Source organism: Oncorhynchus gorbuscha, unplaced genomic scaffold (genome assembly GCF_021184085.1).
Source record: "Oncorhynchus gorbuscha isolate QuinsamMale2020 ecotype Even-year unplaced genomic scaffold, OgorEven_v1.0 Un_scaffold_2652, whole genome shotgun sequence".
Lineage (NCBI taxonomy): Eukaryota > Metazoa > Chordata > Actinopteri > Salmoniformes > Salmonidae > Oncorhynchus > Oncorhynchus gorbuscha.
The window spans coordinates 691-17,701 of NW_025747106.1; the positions used below are offsets into that span (position 1 = coordinate 691).

Consider the following 17,011-nt stretch of genomic DNA (forward strand, 5'->3'; position numbering starts at 1 on the left):
CTATATATAACAGGTTGGTACAGTTGGTTTGTCAACAAACAGAGATCAACATTTGATGTCATACTGTCATATTGTCATATTGTCAGTCATAATGTACTGCTGTTTTATGGTCGTCCCCGGTGACTGTAGCCGGTACTTCTTGGCTGAATTGACCTTTATTTGACCTTTCCATTAGGACAGCAGGAAATGATGTCATGGGAACAGGAAGTGATGTGGTTGTCTGTTGTTCTTCTGTGGTTGTTTGTGTAGCTCCAGCAGCAGCAGCATCTCCCCAGACAGATGGTCCAGGGTCAGAGGAACCCCTACCCACAGGTCAACCAGTATCAAGGTAATATATTATATACCCCCCCCCCTACCCACAGGTCAACCAGTATCAAGGTAATATATTATATACCCCCCTACCCACAGGTCAACCAGTATCAAGGTAATATATTATATACCCCCCTACCCACAGGTCAACCAGTATCAAGGTAATATATTATATACCCCCCTACCCACAGGTCAACCAGTATCAAGGTAATATATTATATACCCCCCTACCCACAGGTCAACCAGTATCAAGGTAATATATTATATACCCCCCCTACCCACAGGTCAACCAGTATCAAGGTAATATATTATATACCCCCCCTACCCACAGGTCAACCAGTATCAAGGTAATATATTATATACCCCCCTACCCACAGGTCAACCAGTATCAAGGTAATATATTATATACCCCCCCTACCCACAGGTCAACCAGTATCAAGGTAATATATTATATACCCCCCCCCTACCCACAGGTCAACCAGTATCAAGGTAATATATTATATACCCCCCCTACCCACAGGTCAACCAGTATCAAGGTAATATATTATATACCCCCCCTACCCACAGGTCAACCAGTATCAAGGTAATATATTATATACCCCCCTACCCACAGGTCAACCAGTATCAAGGTAATATATTATATACCCCCCCCTACCCACAGGTCAACCAGTATCACAGGTACCAGTATAGGTATATATTATATACCCCCCTACCCACAGGTCAACCAGTATCAAGGTAATATATTATATACCCCCCCCTACCCACAGGTCAACCAGTATCAAGGTAATATATTATATACCCCCCCCCTACCCACAGGTCAACCAGTATCAAGGTAATATATTATATACCCCCCTACCCACAGGTCAACCAGTATCAAGGTAATATATTATATACCCCCCTACCCACAGGTCAACCAGTATCAAGGTAATATATTATATACCCCCTACCCACAGGTCAACCAGTATCAAGGTAATATATTATATACCCCCCTACCCACAGGTCAACCAGTATCAAGGTAATATATTATATACCCCCCTACCCACAGGTCAACCAGTATCAAGGTAATATATTATATACCCCCCTACCCACAGGTCAACCAGTATCAAGGTAATATATTATATACCCCCCCTACCCACAGGTCAACCAGTATCAAGGTAATATATTATATACCCCCCTACCCACAGGTCAACCAGTATCAAGGTAATATATTATATACCCCCCCCTACCCACAGGTCAACCAGTATCAAGGTAATATATTATATACCCCCCTACCCACAGGTCAACCAGTATCAAGGTAATATATTATATACCCCCCTACCCACAGGTCAACCAGTATCAAGGTAATATATTATATACCCCCCCCCCTACCCACAGGTCAACCAGTATCAAGGTAATATATTATATACCCCCCTACCCACAGGTCAACCAGTATCAAGGGTGCAACACACACACCTAAACCCTGACATACCCACATGCATGGAAACACACACACACGTGCTCATAAACCTTGTCTCACACACACTGTTGAAGATGATATCATCTTGACCAATCAGATTCTCCTCTACGTATTCGCTCTCTCCCCCTGTCTCTCTCTCCTCTCCCCCCCTCCTCCCCCGTCGTAGGCGTTTCATATCGTTCCAATATTCTGTCTCTGCCTGTTACCTTGGCAACCGGTCCCGGATCCCCCAGAGTTCCGGCGATGCTGTCGGAGAGAGGGAGAGAGAGACAGATCTGCTCCTCCCTGAGAGAGAGGAGAGAGAGAGAGAGAGAGAGAGAGAGAGAGAGAGAGAGAGAGAGAGAGAGAGAGAGATCTGCTCCTCCCTGAGAGAGAGATCTGCTCCTCCCTGAGAGAGAGAGAGAGAGAGAGTCTCTCTCACGTCTGTGTCTAGTTCTCTCTGCTTGTCTTTCCATTCTGGATAACAACATCATGTACTTCACATGTGGAATATTGGTGACCTTATAAGAAGTAATCAAACTATGAATAAAAGGACAAATTGATCACAGAAACCTCAGTGACCACTCTGTTGGTCTTTAACACACCTCTCTCTCTCCTCCTGTCCTCTCCCCTCCTGTCCCCTCTCTCTCCTCCCCTGTCCCCTCTCTCTCCTCCTGTCCTCTCTCTCCCCTCCTGTCCCCTCTCTCTCCTCCCCGTCCTGTCCTCTCTCGCTCCTCCCCCTTGTCCCCTCTCTCTCCTCCCTTGTCTTTCCATTCTGGATAACAACGTCATGTACTTCACATGTGGAATATTGGTGTGTAATCCAAACCAAATTGATCACAGAAACCTCATACCCTCTGTTGAGTCCCTGTCCCCTCTTCTCTCCTCCTGTCCTCTGTCTCCCCTCCTGTTCCTTCTCTCTCCTCCCCGTCCTGTCCTCTCTCGCTCCTCCCCCTGTCCCCTCTCTCTCCTCCCCTCCTGTCCTCTCTCTCCTCCTGTCCTCTCTCTCTCCTCCTGTCCCCTCTCACCTCCTGTCCCCTCTCTCCTCCTGTCCTCTCTCTCCTCCTGTCCTCTCTCTCTCCTCCTGTCCTCTCTCCCATCCTGTCCCCTCTCTCTCCTCCCCTCCTGTCCCCTCTCTCTCCTCCCCTCCTGTCACCTCTCTCTCCCCCCTCCTGTCTTCTCTCTCCTCCCCTCCTGTCCTCCATCTCCTCCCTTCCTGTCCCCTCTCTCTCCTCCTGTCCTCTCTCTCCCCTCCTGTCCCCTCTTTCTCATGTCCTCTCTCTCCCCTCCTGTCTCCTCTCTCTCCTCCCCTCCTGTCCCCCCCCTCTCCTCCCCTCCTGTCCCCCTCTCTCCTCCCCTCCTGTCCCCTCTCTCTCCCTCCCCTCCTGTCCCCTCTCTCTCCTCTCCTCCTGTCCCTCTCTCCTCGCCTCCTGTCCTCTCTCTCCTCCCCTCCTGTCCCCTCTCTCTCCTCCCCTCCTGTCCCTTCTCTTTCCTCCCCTCTTGTCCCCTCTCTCTCCTCCCCTCCTGTCCTCCTCTCTCCTCCCCTCCTGTCCCCTCTCTTCCTCCCCTCCTGTCCCCTCTCTCTCCTCCCCTCCTGTCCCCCTCTCTCCTCCCCTCCTGTCCTCTCTCTCCTCCCCTCCTGTCCTCTCTCTCCTCCCCTCCTGTCCCCCTCTCTCTCCTCCCCTCCTGTCCCTCTCTCTCCTCCCCTCCTGTCCTCTCTCTCCTCCCCTCCTGTCCTCTCTCTCCTCCCCTCCTGTCCTCTCTCTCCTCCCCTCCTGTCCTCTCTCTCCTCCCCTCCCCCTCTCTCTCCTCCCCTCCTCCCCCTCTCTCTCCTCCCCTCCTGTCCCCTCTCCCTCCTGTCCCCTCTCCCCTCCTGTCCCTCTCTCCCCCTCCTGTCCCCCTCCCCTCCTGTCCTCCTCTCTCTCCCCTCCTGTCCTCTCTCTCCTCCCCTCCTGTCCCCTCTCTCTCCTCCCCTCCTGTCCCTCTCTCTCCTCCCCTCCTGTCCCCTCTCTCTCCTCCCCTCCTGTCATCTCTCTCTCCTCCCCTCCTGTCCCCTCCTGTCTCTCTCCTCCCCTCCTGTCATCTCTCTCTCCTCCCCTCCTGTCCCCTCTCTCTCCTCCCCCTGTCCCCTCTCTCTCCTCCCCCCTGTCCCTCTCTCTCCTCACCTCCTGTCCCCTCTCTCCTCCCCTCCTGTCATCTCTCTCTCCTCCCCTCCTGTCCCCTCTCTCTCCTCCCCCCTGTCCCCTCTCTCTCCTCCCCTCCTGTCCCCTCTCTCTCCTCCCCTCCTGCCCCCTCTCTCCTCCCCTCCTGTCATCTCTCTCTCCTCCCCCTGTCCCCTCTCTCTCTCCTCCCCTCCTGTCCCCTCTCTCTCCTCCCCTCCTGTCCCCCTCTCTCTCCCCCTCTCTCTCCTCCCCTCCTGTCCTCTCTCTCTCCTCCCCTCCTGTCCTCTCTCTCTCCCCCCCTCCTGTCCTCTCTCTCCTCCCTCCTGTCCCTCTCTCTCTCCTCCCTCCTGTTCTCTCTCTCCTCCCCTCCTGTCCTCTCTCTCCTCCCCCCTGTCCCCTCCCCCTGTCCCCTCTTCCCCCCCTGTCCCCTCTCTCTCCTCCCCCTGTCCCCTCTCTCTCCTCCCCCTGTCCCCCTCCTCCCCCTGTCCCCCTCTCTCCTCCCCTCCTGTCCCCTCTCTCTCCTCCCCTCCTGTCCCCTCTCTCTCCTCCCCTCCTGTCCTGTCATCTGTCCTCCTCCCCTCCTGTCCTCTCTTCTCTCTCTCCTCCCCTCCTGTCCCCTCTCTCTCCTCCCCTCCTGTCCTCTCTCTCTCTCTCCTCCCCCCTCCCCTCCCCTCCTCTCTCTCCCCTCCTGTCCCCTCTCTCTCCTCCCCTCCTGTCCCTCTCTCTCCTGCCCTCCTGTCCTCCTCTCCCCTCCCTCCTGTCCTCTCTCTCTCCTCCCCTCCCCTCCTGTCCTCTCTCTCTCCTCCCCTCCTTTCCTCTCTCTCTCCTCCCCTCCTGTCCCCTCTCTCTCCTCTCCTCCCCTCCTGTCCTCTCTCTCTTCTCCCCTCCTGTCCTCTCTCTCTCCTCCCCTCCTGTCCCCTCTCTCTCCTCCCTCTAACCTCTCCTTTTTCCTTTCTGTCCCACCAGGATCACCCCAGGAGATGGCGGTGAGGAGCCAGGCCCTCCAGAACATCCGCGCCACCCGCCTCCTCCAACAACAACAACAACAACAGAACCAGCAGATGGTCCAGATGAACCAGGGCATCCCAGGGGGCTCAGTGGGTCCCCAACCCGACATGGGCCTCCCCTACGGCGGGCAGGGGTCCGGCCAGCAGTCCCTCTACAGCCTCAACCCCTCCATGAGCCAAATGATGCAGCACCAGAACCAAAGCGTCCAGGCCTCCATGGGTCTTCCACCAGGACACAACCCAGCGGCGCAGGTCCAGAGGCAGGCGGGAGGAGGGGTTGGAGGTGGAGGAGGATACGGAGGACCACAGGGGATGATGATGAACTCCATGTCCCAACAGCCCCTCAAGGGGCCGCCTAAAGCCCAGGCCCAGAGGTTGCAGGGCATGCTGGGAATTGGAGGAGGACCACAGGGAGGGATGGGAGGGTGGCCACCCCAGCAGGGGCAGTCCCTCCAGGGGATGGGAGGGCCAGGAGGGGTAGGAGGACCAGGCAGGACTACAGGCGATATGGTGGGCTTTGGCTCGGCCCAGGGGGGCTACGGCCCCATGCAGCCTGGACCCGGACAACAGCCTCCACACCCACGCCTGGCCAAGCAACACTTCCCTGGGCACCCACAGGGCCACCCCCAGGCTATGGGTCAGGGCCAGCCTATGGACCCCAGGGCTATGAACCCTGCGGCCGGCATGATTGCCCCTCACATGGCTGGACCAGGACAGCCAAGGACCAACCAGCCCAGACCCATGGTAATGCCGGGACAGGGGGTGATGGGCCAGGGCGTGCCCAACATGGGGGCCTTTGGACAGGGGCCGGCAATGGGGGTGGGCCCTGGAGGTGGTGGAGGGTATGTGGGACAAGGGGGGGTAGGGGTCGGAGGTCAGCCTCAGGGCTACCAGAGGACGTCTAGTCAGGACCTGTCATCTTATGGATACGTTGGCGGGCAGGTGGCGCCGTCGGGCGGAGGGTTCGGATTGGTCGACGGGACAGGGGCGGACTTGGACTCAAGTGACGGTTGGATGGAAGAGTTCTTCCCCAACCAATAGCAGAGCTGGAAATGTAGTGGGGAGTTTTTACTGGAGGGACTAACGACAAAACTGCGTGGGGAAAACTTTATTGAGACGAGAGAACTGGACAGACCGACGGACAGTCGGCATATTTTGTTTTGTAAAGCATGAACGGACAGGAAGAGTTCTGTGTCGTGTGTGTGTGTGTGTGTGTGTGTGTGTGTGTGTGTGTGTGTGTGTGTGTGTGTGTGTGTGTGTGTGTGTGTGTGTGTGTGTGTGTGTGTGTGTGTGTGTGTGTGTGTGTGTGTGTGTGTGTGTGTGTGTGTGTGTGTGTGTGTGTGTACTGTCACGGTATTTAAAAGGCCTCTAATGGTAAACGCGGTCTGGTGGTGAAATATCATTCAAGAAAGGGAAGTGGTTTTGTCCTTTTGGGCCGTGATTTAAACCCAACCCTTTAGCAGTGTGTCAACTGGGCCGTGATTTAAACCCAACCCTTTAGCAGTGTGTCAACTGGGCCGTGATTTAAACCCAACCCTTTAGCAGTGTGTCAACTGGGCCGTGATTTAAACCCAACCCTTTAGCAGTGTGTCAACTGGGCCGTGATTTAAACCCAACCCTTTAGCAGTGTGTCAAATGGGCCGTTCAGACAGGAGAGACTGAGACTGACTACAAGACAGGAGAGACTGAGACTGACTACAAGACAGGAGAGACTGGGACTGACTACAAGACAGGAGAGACTGGGACTGACTACAAGACAGGAGAGACTGAGACTGACTACAAGACAGGAGAGACTGGGACTGACTACAAGACAGGAGAGACTGGGACTGACTACAAGACAGGAGAGACAGGAGACTGACTACAAGACAGGAGAGACTGAGACTGACTACAAGACAGGAGAGACTGGGACTGACTACAAGACAGGAGAGACTGGAGACTGACTACAAGACAGGAGAGACAGGAGACTGACTACAAGACAGGAGAGACAGGAGACTGACTACAAGACAGGAGAGACAGGAGACTGACTACAAGACAGGAGAGACTGGGACTGACTACAAGACAGGAGAGACTGGGACTGACTACAAGACAGGAGAGACAGGAGACTGACTACAAGACAGGAGAGACTGGGACTGACTACAAGACAGGAGAGACTGGGACTGACTACAAGACAGGAGAGACAGGAGACTGACTACAAGACAGGAGAGACAGGGACTGACTACAAGACAAGACAGACAGGAGAGACAGGGACTGACTACAAGACAGGAGAGACTGGGACTGACTACAAGACAGGAGAGACAGGAGACTGACTACAAGACAGGAGAGACTGGAGACTGACTACAAGACAGGAGAGACTGGGACTGACTACAAGACAGGAGAGACAGGAGACTGACTACAAGACAGGAGAGACAGGAGACTGACTACAAGACAGGAGAGACTGGAGACTGACTACAAGACAGGAGAGACAGGAGACTGACTACAAGACAGGAGAGACAGGAGACTGACTACAAGACAGGAGAGACAGGAGACTGACTACAAGACAGGAGAGACAGGAGACTGACTACAAGACAGGAGAGACAGGAGACTGACTACAAGACAGGAGAGACAGGAGACTGACTACAAGACAGGAGAGACTACAAGACAGGAGACTGACTACAAGACAGGAGAGACAGGAGACTGACTACAAGACAGGAGAGACAGGAGACTGACTACAAGACAGGAGAGACAGGAGACTGACTACAAGACAGGAGAGACAGGAGACTGACTACAAGACAGGAGAGACAGGAGACTGACTACAAGACAGGAGAGACAGGAGACTGACTACAAGACAGGAGAGACAGGAGACTGACTACAAGACAGGAGAGACAGGAGACTGACTACAAGACAGGAGAGACAGGAGACTGACTACAAGACAGGAGAGACAGGAGACTGACTACAAGACAGGAGAGACAGGAGACTGACTACAAGACAAGACAGGAGAGACTACAAGACAGGAGAGGAGACTGACTACAAGACAGGAGAGACAGGAGACTGACTACAAGACAGGAGAGACAGGAGACTGACTACAAGACAGGAGAGACAGGAGACTGACTACAAGACAGGAGAGACAGGAGACTGACTACAAGACAGGAGAGACAGGAGACTGACTACAAGACAGGAGAGACAGGAGACTGACTACAAGACAGGAGACTGACTACAAGACAGGAGAGACAGGAGACTGACTACAAGACAAGACAAGGAGAGACAGGAGACTGACTACAAGACAGGAGAGACAGGAGACTGACTACAAGACAGGAGAGACAGGAGACTGACTACAAGACAGGAGAGACAGGAGACTGACTACAAGACAGGAGAGACAGGAGACTGACTACAAGACAGGAGAGACAGGAGACTGACTACAAGACAGGAGAGACAGGAGACTGACTACAAGACAGGAGAGACAGGAGACTGACTGACTACAAGACAGGAGAGACAGGAGACTGACTACAAGACAGGAGAGACAGGAGACTGACTACAAGACAGGAGAGACAGGAGACTGACTACAAGACAGGAGAGACAGGAGACTGACTACAAGACAGGAGAGACAGGAGACTGACTACAAGACAGGAGAGACAGGAGACTGACTACAAGACAGGAGAGACAGGAGACTGACTACAAGACAGGAGAGACAGGAGACTGCCTACAAGCTCTCAAACAGGGGAGAGTCTTTTTAATATTTGTTTTTCAATATAGGGGTAGAACATCTCTATTTATTTTTCCGGTATTAGTTCTTCTTGGATACCTGGGTTATTGTATTGTGCCTGACAGGTTTCACATTTCGTTATATTCATGCTGTGTGTGATGGCGTGTGGCATGTGATCGTAGCATTTCTACACATGCAGGTCCCTTTGAGAGACAGACAGACAAGCAGACAGACAGACAGTCAGACAGACAGGCAGACAGACAGGCAGACAAGGAGATGAACACACACAACCCACTTCTGTAACAGCCATCAGAGCTCAGTAGAGAGCTGTCACCTCTGTCTGTCTGAGAAGTGGTTGAGATCTCTCTCTCTCTCTCTCTCTCTCTCTCTCTCTCTCTCTCTCTCTCTCTCTCTCTCTCTCTCTCTCTCTCTCTCTCTCTCTCTCTGTCTCTCTCTCTCTCTCTGTCTCTCTCTCTCTCTCTCTCTCTGTCTCTCTCTCTCTCTCTCTCTCTCTCTCTCTCTCTCTCTCTGTCTCTCTCTCTCTGTCTCTCTCTCTCTCTCTCTCTCTCTCTCTCTCTCTCTCTCTCTCTCTCTCTCTCTCTCTCTCTGTCTCTCTCTCTCTCTCTCTCTGTCTCTCTCTCTCTCTCTCTCTCTCTCTCTCTCTCTCTCTCTCTCTCTCTCTCTCTCTCTCTGTCTCTGTCTCTCTGTCTCTCTCTCTGTCTCTCTCTCTGTCTCTCTCTCTCTCTCTCTCTCTCTCTCTCTCTCTCTCTCTCTCTCTCTCTCTGTCTCTCTCTCTCTCTCTCTCTCTCTCTCTCTCTCTCTCTCTCTCTCTCTCTCTCTCTCTCTCTCTCTGTCTCTCTGTCTCTCTCTCTCTCTCTCTCTCTCTCTGTCTCTCTCTCTCTGTCTCTCTCTCTCTCTCTCTGTCTCTCTCTCTCTCTCTCTCTCTCTCTCTCTCTCTCTCTCTCTCTCTCTCTCTCTCTCTCTCTGTCTCTCTCTCTCTCTCTCTCTCTCTCTCTCTCTCTGTCTCTCTCTCTCTCTCTCTCTCTCTCTCTGTCTCTCTGTCTCTCTGTCTCTCTGTCTCTCTGTCTCTCTCTCTCTCTCTCTCTCTCTCTCTCTCTCTCTCTCTCTCTCTCTCTCTATCTCTCTCTGTCTCTCTCCTCTCTCTCTCCCTGTCTCTCTCTCTGTCTGTCTGTCTGTCTGTCTCTCTCTCTCTCTCTCTCTCTCTCTCTCTCTCTCTCTCTCTCTCTCCCTCCCTCCCTTCCCACTCTTTCCCTCCCTTCTCTCTCCCTGCCCCCTCTCTCTTTCTCACTCTCCCTTACCTCCCTCCCCTCTCTCCCCACTTTTTCCCCCTCCCTCCCTCCCTCTCATCTCTCCTCTCTAGAGACTTGTTTTTTGTCTGCGTTGGTTGGTTTGTTCGTCTGGCTGTGTGTACTGTGAAAACATCAAAACAAAACAGATTGCGTTCTTCTTTTGTGGCGGTATTTAGCGCAGGCGCTGTGCGGTCGCCCCACGGTCCTGTTGCCAAGCAACCGGCCTACTCTCTCTCTCTCTCTGAGCCGAGCAGCCTTCATTTCCTGTTCACTGGTAGCTGTTGCACACACGCCACACACACACAGCACACACACACACACACACACACACACCGCTCCCCGACGGCTGAAAGGAGAAGTAGATCATTGTCAGCCAGTCAGTCAGTCAGTCAGTCAGGCAGTTAAGGGAGTAACAACATGACATCATGCTCTGTCCGTGTTGTTAGCAATTCTATATAAATGGATCAAAAAGACGTATAGCAACAGGATTAGCTGGGCATTGAATGTATTCAAGCACCACAAGTGACTTCATTTGAAATAGAAACTAACAGCCGTTTGTCGGCCATCTTGGATCACAGAGGATTTATTTGTCCTTTTCTTTTTGTGTTTATTGCTTTTAAAAAATTCTAAGTTCTTCCCAAATTGTTCTGAAATGAAATGTTATTTTGACAGTATGAATTGAGTTGAAGGTAAAGTTAACTATCTCTGTTGTCTCCTCTGTTTTGTTTTGGTCCAGTAGACCGACATACAACGAGCTGTAGATGAATCTGAGCTGTGTTTTGGTCCAGTAGACCGACATACAACGAGCTGTAGATGAATCTGAGCTGTGTTTTGGTCCAGTAGACCGACATACAACGAGCTGTAGATGAATCTGAGCTGTGTTTTGGTCCAGTAGACTGACATACAACGAGCTGTAGATGAATCTGAGCTGTGTTTTGGTCCAGTAGACCGACATACAACGAGCTGTAGATGAATCTGAGCTGTGTTTTGGTCCAGTAGACCGACATACAACGAGCTGTAGATGAATCTGAGCTGTGTTTTGGTCCAGTAGACCGACATACAACGAGCTGTAGATGAATCTGAGCTGTGTTTTGGTCCAGTAGACCGACATACAACGAGCTGTAGATGAATCTGAGCTGTGTTTTGGTCCAGTAGACCGACATACAACGAGCTGTAGATGAATCTGAGCTGTGTTTTGGTCCAGTAGACCGACATACAACGAGCTGTAGATGAATCTGAGCTGTGTTTTGGTCCAGTAGACCGACATACAACGAGCTGTAGATGAATCTGAGCTGTGTTTTGGTCCAGTAGACCGACATACAACGAGCTGTAGATGAATCTGAGCTGTGTTTTGGTCCAGTAGACTGACATACAACGAGCTGTAGATGAATCTGAGCTGTGTTTTGGTCCAGTAGACTGACATACAACGAGCTGTAGATGAATCTGAGCTGTGTTTTGGTCCAGTAGACCGACATACAACGAGCTGTAGATGAATCTGAGCTGTGTTTTGGTCCAGTAGACTGACATACAACGAGCTGTAGATGAATCTGAGCTGTGTTTTGGTCCAGTAGACCGACATACAACGAGCTGTAGATTAATCTGAGCTCTGTTTTGTCGGTTCTAGGTGTTGCGAACATGAAGTGTTTGACTGTGAAGAGAGAGACATACCTCCAACCCTCACGAGACGGAGGGGTTTCAAAAAGGAGGTTGTGGTGGTGGCTTGTACAATGACACTATTACCAGTGTCCCCCCCCCTTTTTTTCACCCCCCAACGGTGAGTGTTGGGCGGAGAAAGAGGTAGGTTTGACCCCAGGCTTCTCTCAGCATCAAGGTGACGAGAACAGGAGAATTCTGTCATGTCAACAAACCAGGCAAAAAACCTTCTACTGGTCTTAAATAACTGTTTAGTTCACTGCCTCGCCATAGCAACCACACAAATGTTGTTGATTATATTCTGTCTAATATACACGTAGTTTTAGTGTATCTAAGTGAGTTGGAAGTTGACCTCTCCAAAGCACCGCTACGGTTGGTAAAACGCCCATGAAATTGTTTTGATAAATGTTTAGTTTATATTTTATTTTACATTTTGGTAATGTAGGTTGTCCTCTGTGGTTCTGTAGTGTTGTGAGAAAGACCGGCTCAGTCAGAGTGTCCCTTAAAGAGAGATCTAGGATCAGTTCCTCAAACCCTCCACCCTTCACCCTGTTGGGAGAGGACAAACACAAAACTGATCTTAGGTCAGTGTCTAAAGGGTGCGTAACTTCGTCCTACTCAGAGGAGGCTGCTTGTCGAGTGTGAAGGGTTGAGCATTAAACACTTCCTGGTCAGTGTTATGGGATCCTGAAGGTCACGTAAAGGTCGCGACCTTTGACTTTTGGTCCTCTTTGTCAAAGTGAAGGATTTCCCTTCCAACAACAACAAACAAGAAGCTTCCTCCAAATATGGTTTTCTGTGTCCTCAATGGCACCCTATTCCCTATGGGCCCTGGTGGAAAGTAGTGCACTCGATAGGGAATACCAAATGGCACCCTATTCCCTATGGGCCCTGGTGGAAAGTAGTGCACTCGATAGGGAATAGGGTGGTATTTGTGGTGCAGACATTATTTCCGGGACCAAGTCAAACGTAGTTTTTTTTCGATGTCTTGTCGTTAACTGTAACTTTGTCTTCTTTTAAACGTTGAGTTGTTCATTTGTTCCGGTGCTGATGTGACGATGACGAGGAGGGAAAATACATCCACTAAATAACGGCTATTTGTAAATATGTTTTTACATCAGATAATTACCGGCTCTACTCTGTAAAGAAATGACCGTTTGTTTGTGTTTTTTTTAATTAAAAATAGAGGAGTATTTTTATTTCGGTAATTGTTTTCCACTCTTAACCCATCAGAGCCGTCGCACTTCTGACAATGTCTTACTGCTCATTTCTATTGTAAACTTCTTCTACTGTTGATTTTGAAGTTGTTTGTTTTCTAGTTTGAGATTTTGACTCTGTACCTAAAAAGCAGTGCTGTATTTCTTTTTATCCTGAACAGAATTCTGAAAATGTTAATAACACACAAGACAATTACAACAAAAACACTTGTTTTTCTAAAAAAAAAAATATACGAATAAAGAGAGAATGTTCTCGCTGATCATATGAAATATAATGTCTTCAAGTCTGGTGGTTTCTGTAGTGAGAGGACAGCATTTACATGTGAGTCATTTAGCAGACGCTCTTATCCAGAGAGACTGACAGTAGTGAGAGGACAGCATTTACATGTGAGTCATTCAGCAGACGCTCTTATCCAGAGAGACTGACAGTAGTGAGAGGACAGCATTTACATGTGAGTCATTCAGCAGACGCTCTTATCCAGAGAGACTGACAGTATTGAGAGGTCAACATTTACATGTGAGTCATTCAGCAGACGCTCTTATCCAGAGAGACTGACAGTAGTGAGAGGACAGCATTTACATGTGAGTCATTTAGCAGACGCTCTTATCCAGAGAGACTGACAGTAGTGAGAGGACAGCATTTACATGTGAGTCATTTAGCAGACGCTCTTATCCAGAGAGACTGACAGTAGTGAGAGGACAGCATTTACATGTGAGTCATTTAGCAGACGCTCTTATCCAGAGAGACTGACAGTAGTGAGAGGACAGCATTTACATGTGAGTCATTTAGCAGACGCTCTTATCCAGAGAGACTGACAGTAGTGAGAGGACAGCATTTACATGTGAGTCATTCAGCAGACGCTCTTATCCAGAGAGACTGACAGTAGTGAGAGGACAGCATTTACATGTGAGTCATTCAGCAGACGCTCTTATCCAGAGAGACTGACAGTAGTGAGAGGACAGCATTTACATGTGAGTCATTCAGCAGACGCTCTTATCCAGAGAGACTGACAGTAGTGAGAGGACAGCATTTACATGTGAGTCATTCAGCAGACGCTCTTATCCAGAGAGACTGACAGTAGTGAGAGGACAGCATTTACATGTGAGTCATTCAGCAGACGCTCTTATCCAGAGAGACTGACAGTAGTGAGAGGACAGCATTTACATGTGAGTCATTCAGCAGACGCTCTTATCCAGAGAGACTGACAGTAGTGAGAGGACAGCATTTACATGTGAGTCATTCAGCAGACGCTCTTATCCAGAGAGACTGACAGTAGTGAGAGGACAACATTTACATGTGAGTCATTCAGCAGACGCTCTTATCCAGAGAGACTGACAGTAGTGAGAGGACAGCATTTACATGTGAGTCATTCAGCAGACGCTCTTATCCAGAGAGACTGACAGTAGTGAGAGGACAACAGTTACATGTGAGTCATTCAGCAGACGCTCTTATCCAGAGAGACTGACAGTAGTGAGAGGACAGCATTTACATGTGAGTCATTCAGCAGACGCTCTTATCCAGAGAGACTGACAGTAGTGAGAGGACAGCATTTACATGTGAGTCATTCAGCAGACGCTCTTATCCAGAGAGACTGACAGTAGTGAGAGGACAGCATTTACATGTGAGTCATTCAGCAGACGCTCTTATCCAGAGAGACTGACAGTAGTGAGAGGACAGCATTTACATGTGAGTCATTCAGCAGACGCTCTTATCCAGAGAGACTGACAGTAGTGAGAGGACAGCATTTACATGTGAGTCATTTAGCAGACGCTCTTATCCAGAGAGACTGACAGTAGTGAGAGGACAGCATTTACATGTGAGTCATTTAGCAGACGCTCTTATCCAGAGAGACTGACAGTATTGAGAGGACAGCATTTACATGTGAGTCATTCAGCAGACGCTCTTATCCAGAGAGACTGACAGTAGTGAGAGGACAGCATTTACATGTGAGTCATTCAGCAGACGCTCTTATCCAGAGAGACTGACAGTATTGAGAGGTCAACATTTACATGTGAGTCATTCAGCAGACGCTCTTATCCAGAGAGACTGACAGTAGTGAGAGGACAGCATTTACATGTGAGTCATTCAGCAGACGCTCTTATCCAGAGAGACTGACAGTAGTGAGAGGACAGCATTTACATGTGAGTCATTCAGCAGACGCTCTTATCCAGAGAGACTGACAGTATTGACTGGATACAGTTTAGTATTTTTTTCCCCGTACTGGTCCCCCCCGTGGAGATGGAACCCACAACCCTGGCGTTGCAAAGTGCCACGCTCTACCGACTGAGCCACGCTCTACCGACTGAGCCACGCTCTACCGACTGAGCCACGCTCTACCGACTGAGCCACGCTCTACCGACTGAGCCACGCTCTACCGACTGAGCCACGCTCTACCGACTGAGCCACGCTCTACCGACTGAGCCACGCTCTACCGGCTGAGCCACGCTCTACCGGCTGAGCCACGCGAGGACCCCTGTCCTCTATGGTTCTGTCGTGTTGTGTGAGTCTTGACACATTACACTCAAAGAAACCAAGAAACACACGACCAACTGAACTACCAGAGATTCAATGCAAATGTTCATTTTGTTCCATGTTCAACTACTCTATAATGAATGAACGTGTTGAGGTTGATGATGGACACATACAAATGCTTCGGCTGCACGGTCGTGCTTTTCCCCCGGAATGAAATACTGGCACTCTGAGTGAGAAGTCATGTACATCATTTAAACTACATCTGTTAGAGACCAGCGCTGCCTTAATTCAGTCTGAAGATGATGATAGCGAATATGATTCATGATTATTGTCCTCCTGGAGGGACAGGGAGAAACCACACTGATGCTCCTCCTCTACCGATCATTCTCTTTCTCGTTGCCTTAATTCAGTCTGAAGATTATAATAATCATGAATCATATTCGCTGTCCTCCTGGAGGGACAGAGAGAAACCACACTGATGCTCCTCCTCTACCGATCATTCTCTTTCTCGTTGCCTTAATTCAGTCTGATAGATGATAATAATCATGAATCATATTCGCTGTCCTCCTGGAGGGACAGAGAGAAACCACACTGATGCTCCTCCTCTACCGATCATTCTCTTTCTCACTGCCTTTTTGTTTCCGCCTCTTGTTCACTTCCTGTTTCTCTCTCTGTATTTGCAATTATTTCTCTCTCTCTCGTTCCCTTCCTCTTCCTCTCTATACAGTATATTCACTTGCCCCTCCTCTCTGTCTCTATACAGTATACCTCCTCTCTCTCTCTGTCTCTATACAGTATACCTCCTCTCTCTCTCTCTTTCTCTGTCTCTATACAGTATACCCCCCCTCTCTCTTTCTCTGTCTCTATACAGTATACCCCCCCTCTCTCTCTTTCTCTGTCTCTATACAGTATACCCCCCCTCTCTCTCTGTCTCTATACAGTATACCTCCTCTCTTTCTCTGTCTCTATACAGTATACCCCCCTCTCTCTCTGTCTCTATACAGTATACCTCCTCTCTTTCTCTGTCTCTATACAGTATACCCCCTCTCTCTCTCTCTGTCTCTATACAGTATACCTCCTCTCTTTCTCTGTCTCTATACATTATACCCCCTCTCTCTCTCTCTTTCTCTGTCTCTATACAGTATACCCTCTCTCTCTCTCTCTCTCTGTCTCTATACAGTATACCTCCTCTCTTTCTCTGTCTCTATACAGTATACCCCCCTCTCTCTCTGTCTCTATACAGTATACCTCCTCTCTTTCTCTGTCTCTATACAGTATACCCCCTCTCTCTCTCTCTGTCTCTATACAGTATACCTCCTCTCTTTCTCTGTCTCTATACATTATACCCCCTCTCTCTCTCTCTTTCTCTGTCTCTATACAGTATACCCTCTCTCTCTCTTTCTCTGTCTCTATACAGTATACCTCCTCTCTCTCTCTCTTTCTCTGTCTCTATACAGTATACCCCCCCTCTCTCTCTGTCTCTATACAGTATACCTCCTCTCTTTCTCTGTCTCTATACAGTATACCCCCCTCTCTCTCTGTCTCTATACAGTATACCTCCTCTCTTTCTCTGTCTCTATACAGTATACCCCCTCTCTCTCTCTCTGTCTCTATACAGTATACCTCCTCTCTTTCTCTGTCTCTATACATTATACCCCCTCTCTCTCTCTCTTTCTCTGTCTCTATACAGTATACCCTCTCTCTCTCTTTCTCTGTCTCTATACAGTATACCTCCTCTCTCTCTCTCTTTCTCTGTCTCTATACAG

At 49.8% G+C, this 17,011-nt stretch overlaps 1 protein-coding gene across 1 annotated transcript; it reads left to right on the forward strand.

Moving 5' to 3' along the window:
• Nucleotides 1–249: 249 nt before the first annotated feature.
• On the forward strand, nt 250–6,684 carry LOC124026223 (mastermind-like protein 3; the record flags this gene model as incomplete). Its single annotated transcript, XM_046339337.1, is given in 2 exon segments — nt 250–328; nt 4,873–6,684. Coding segments are annotated over 2 exon segments (1,161 nt in total), but the record flags the coding sequence as incomplete, so codon positions are not given.
• Between the last annotated feature and the right edge of the window lie 10,327 nt (nt 6,685–17,011).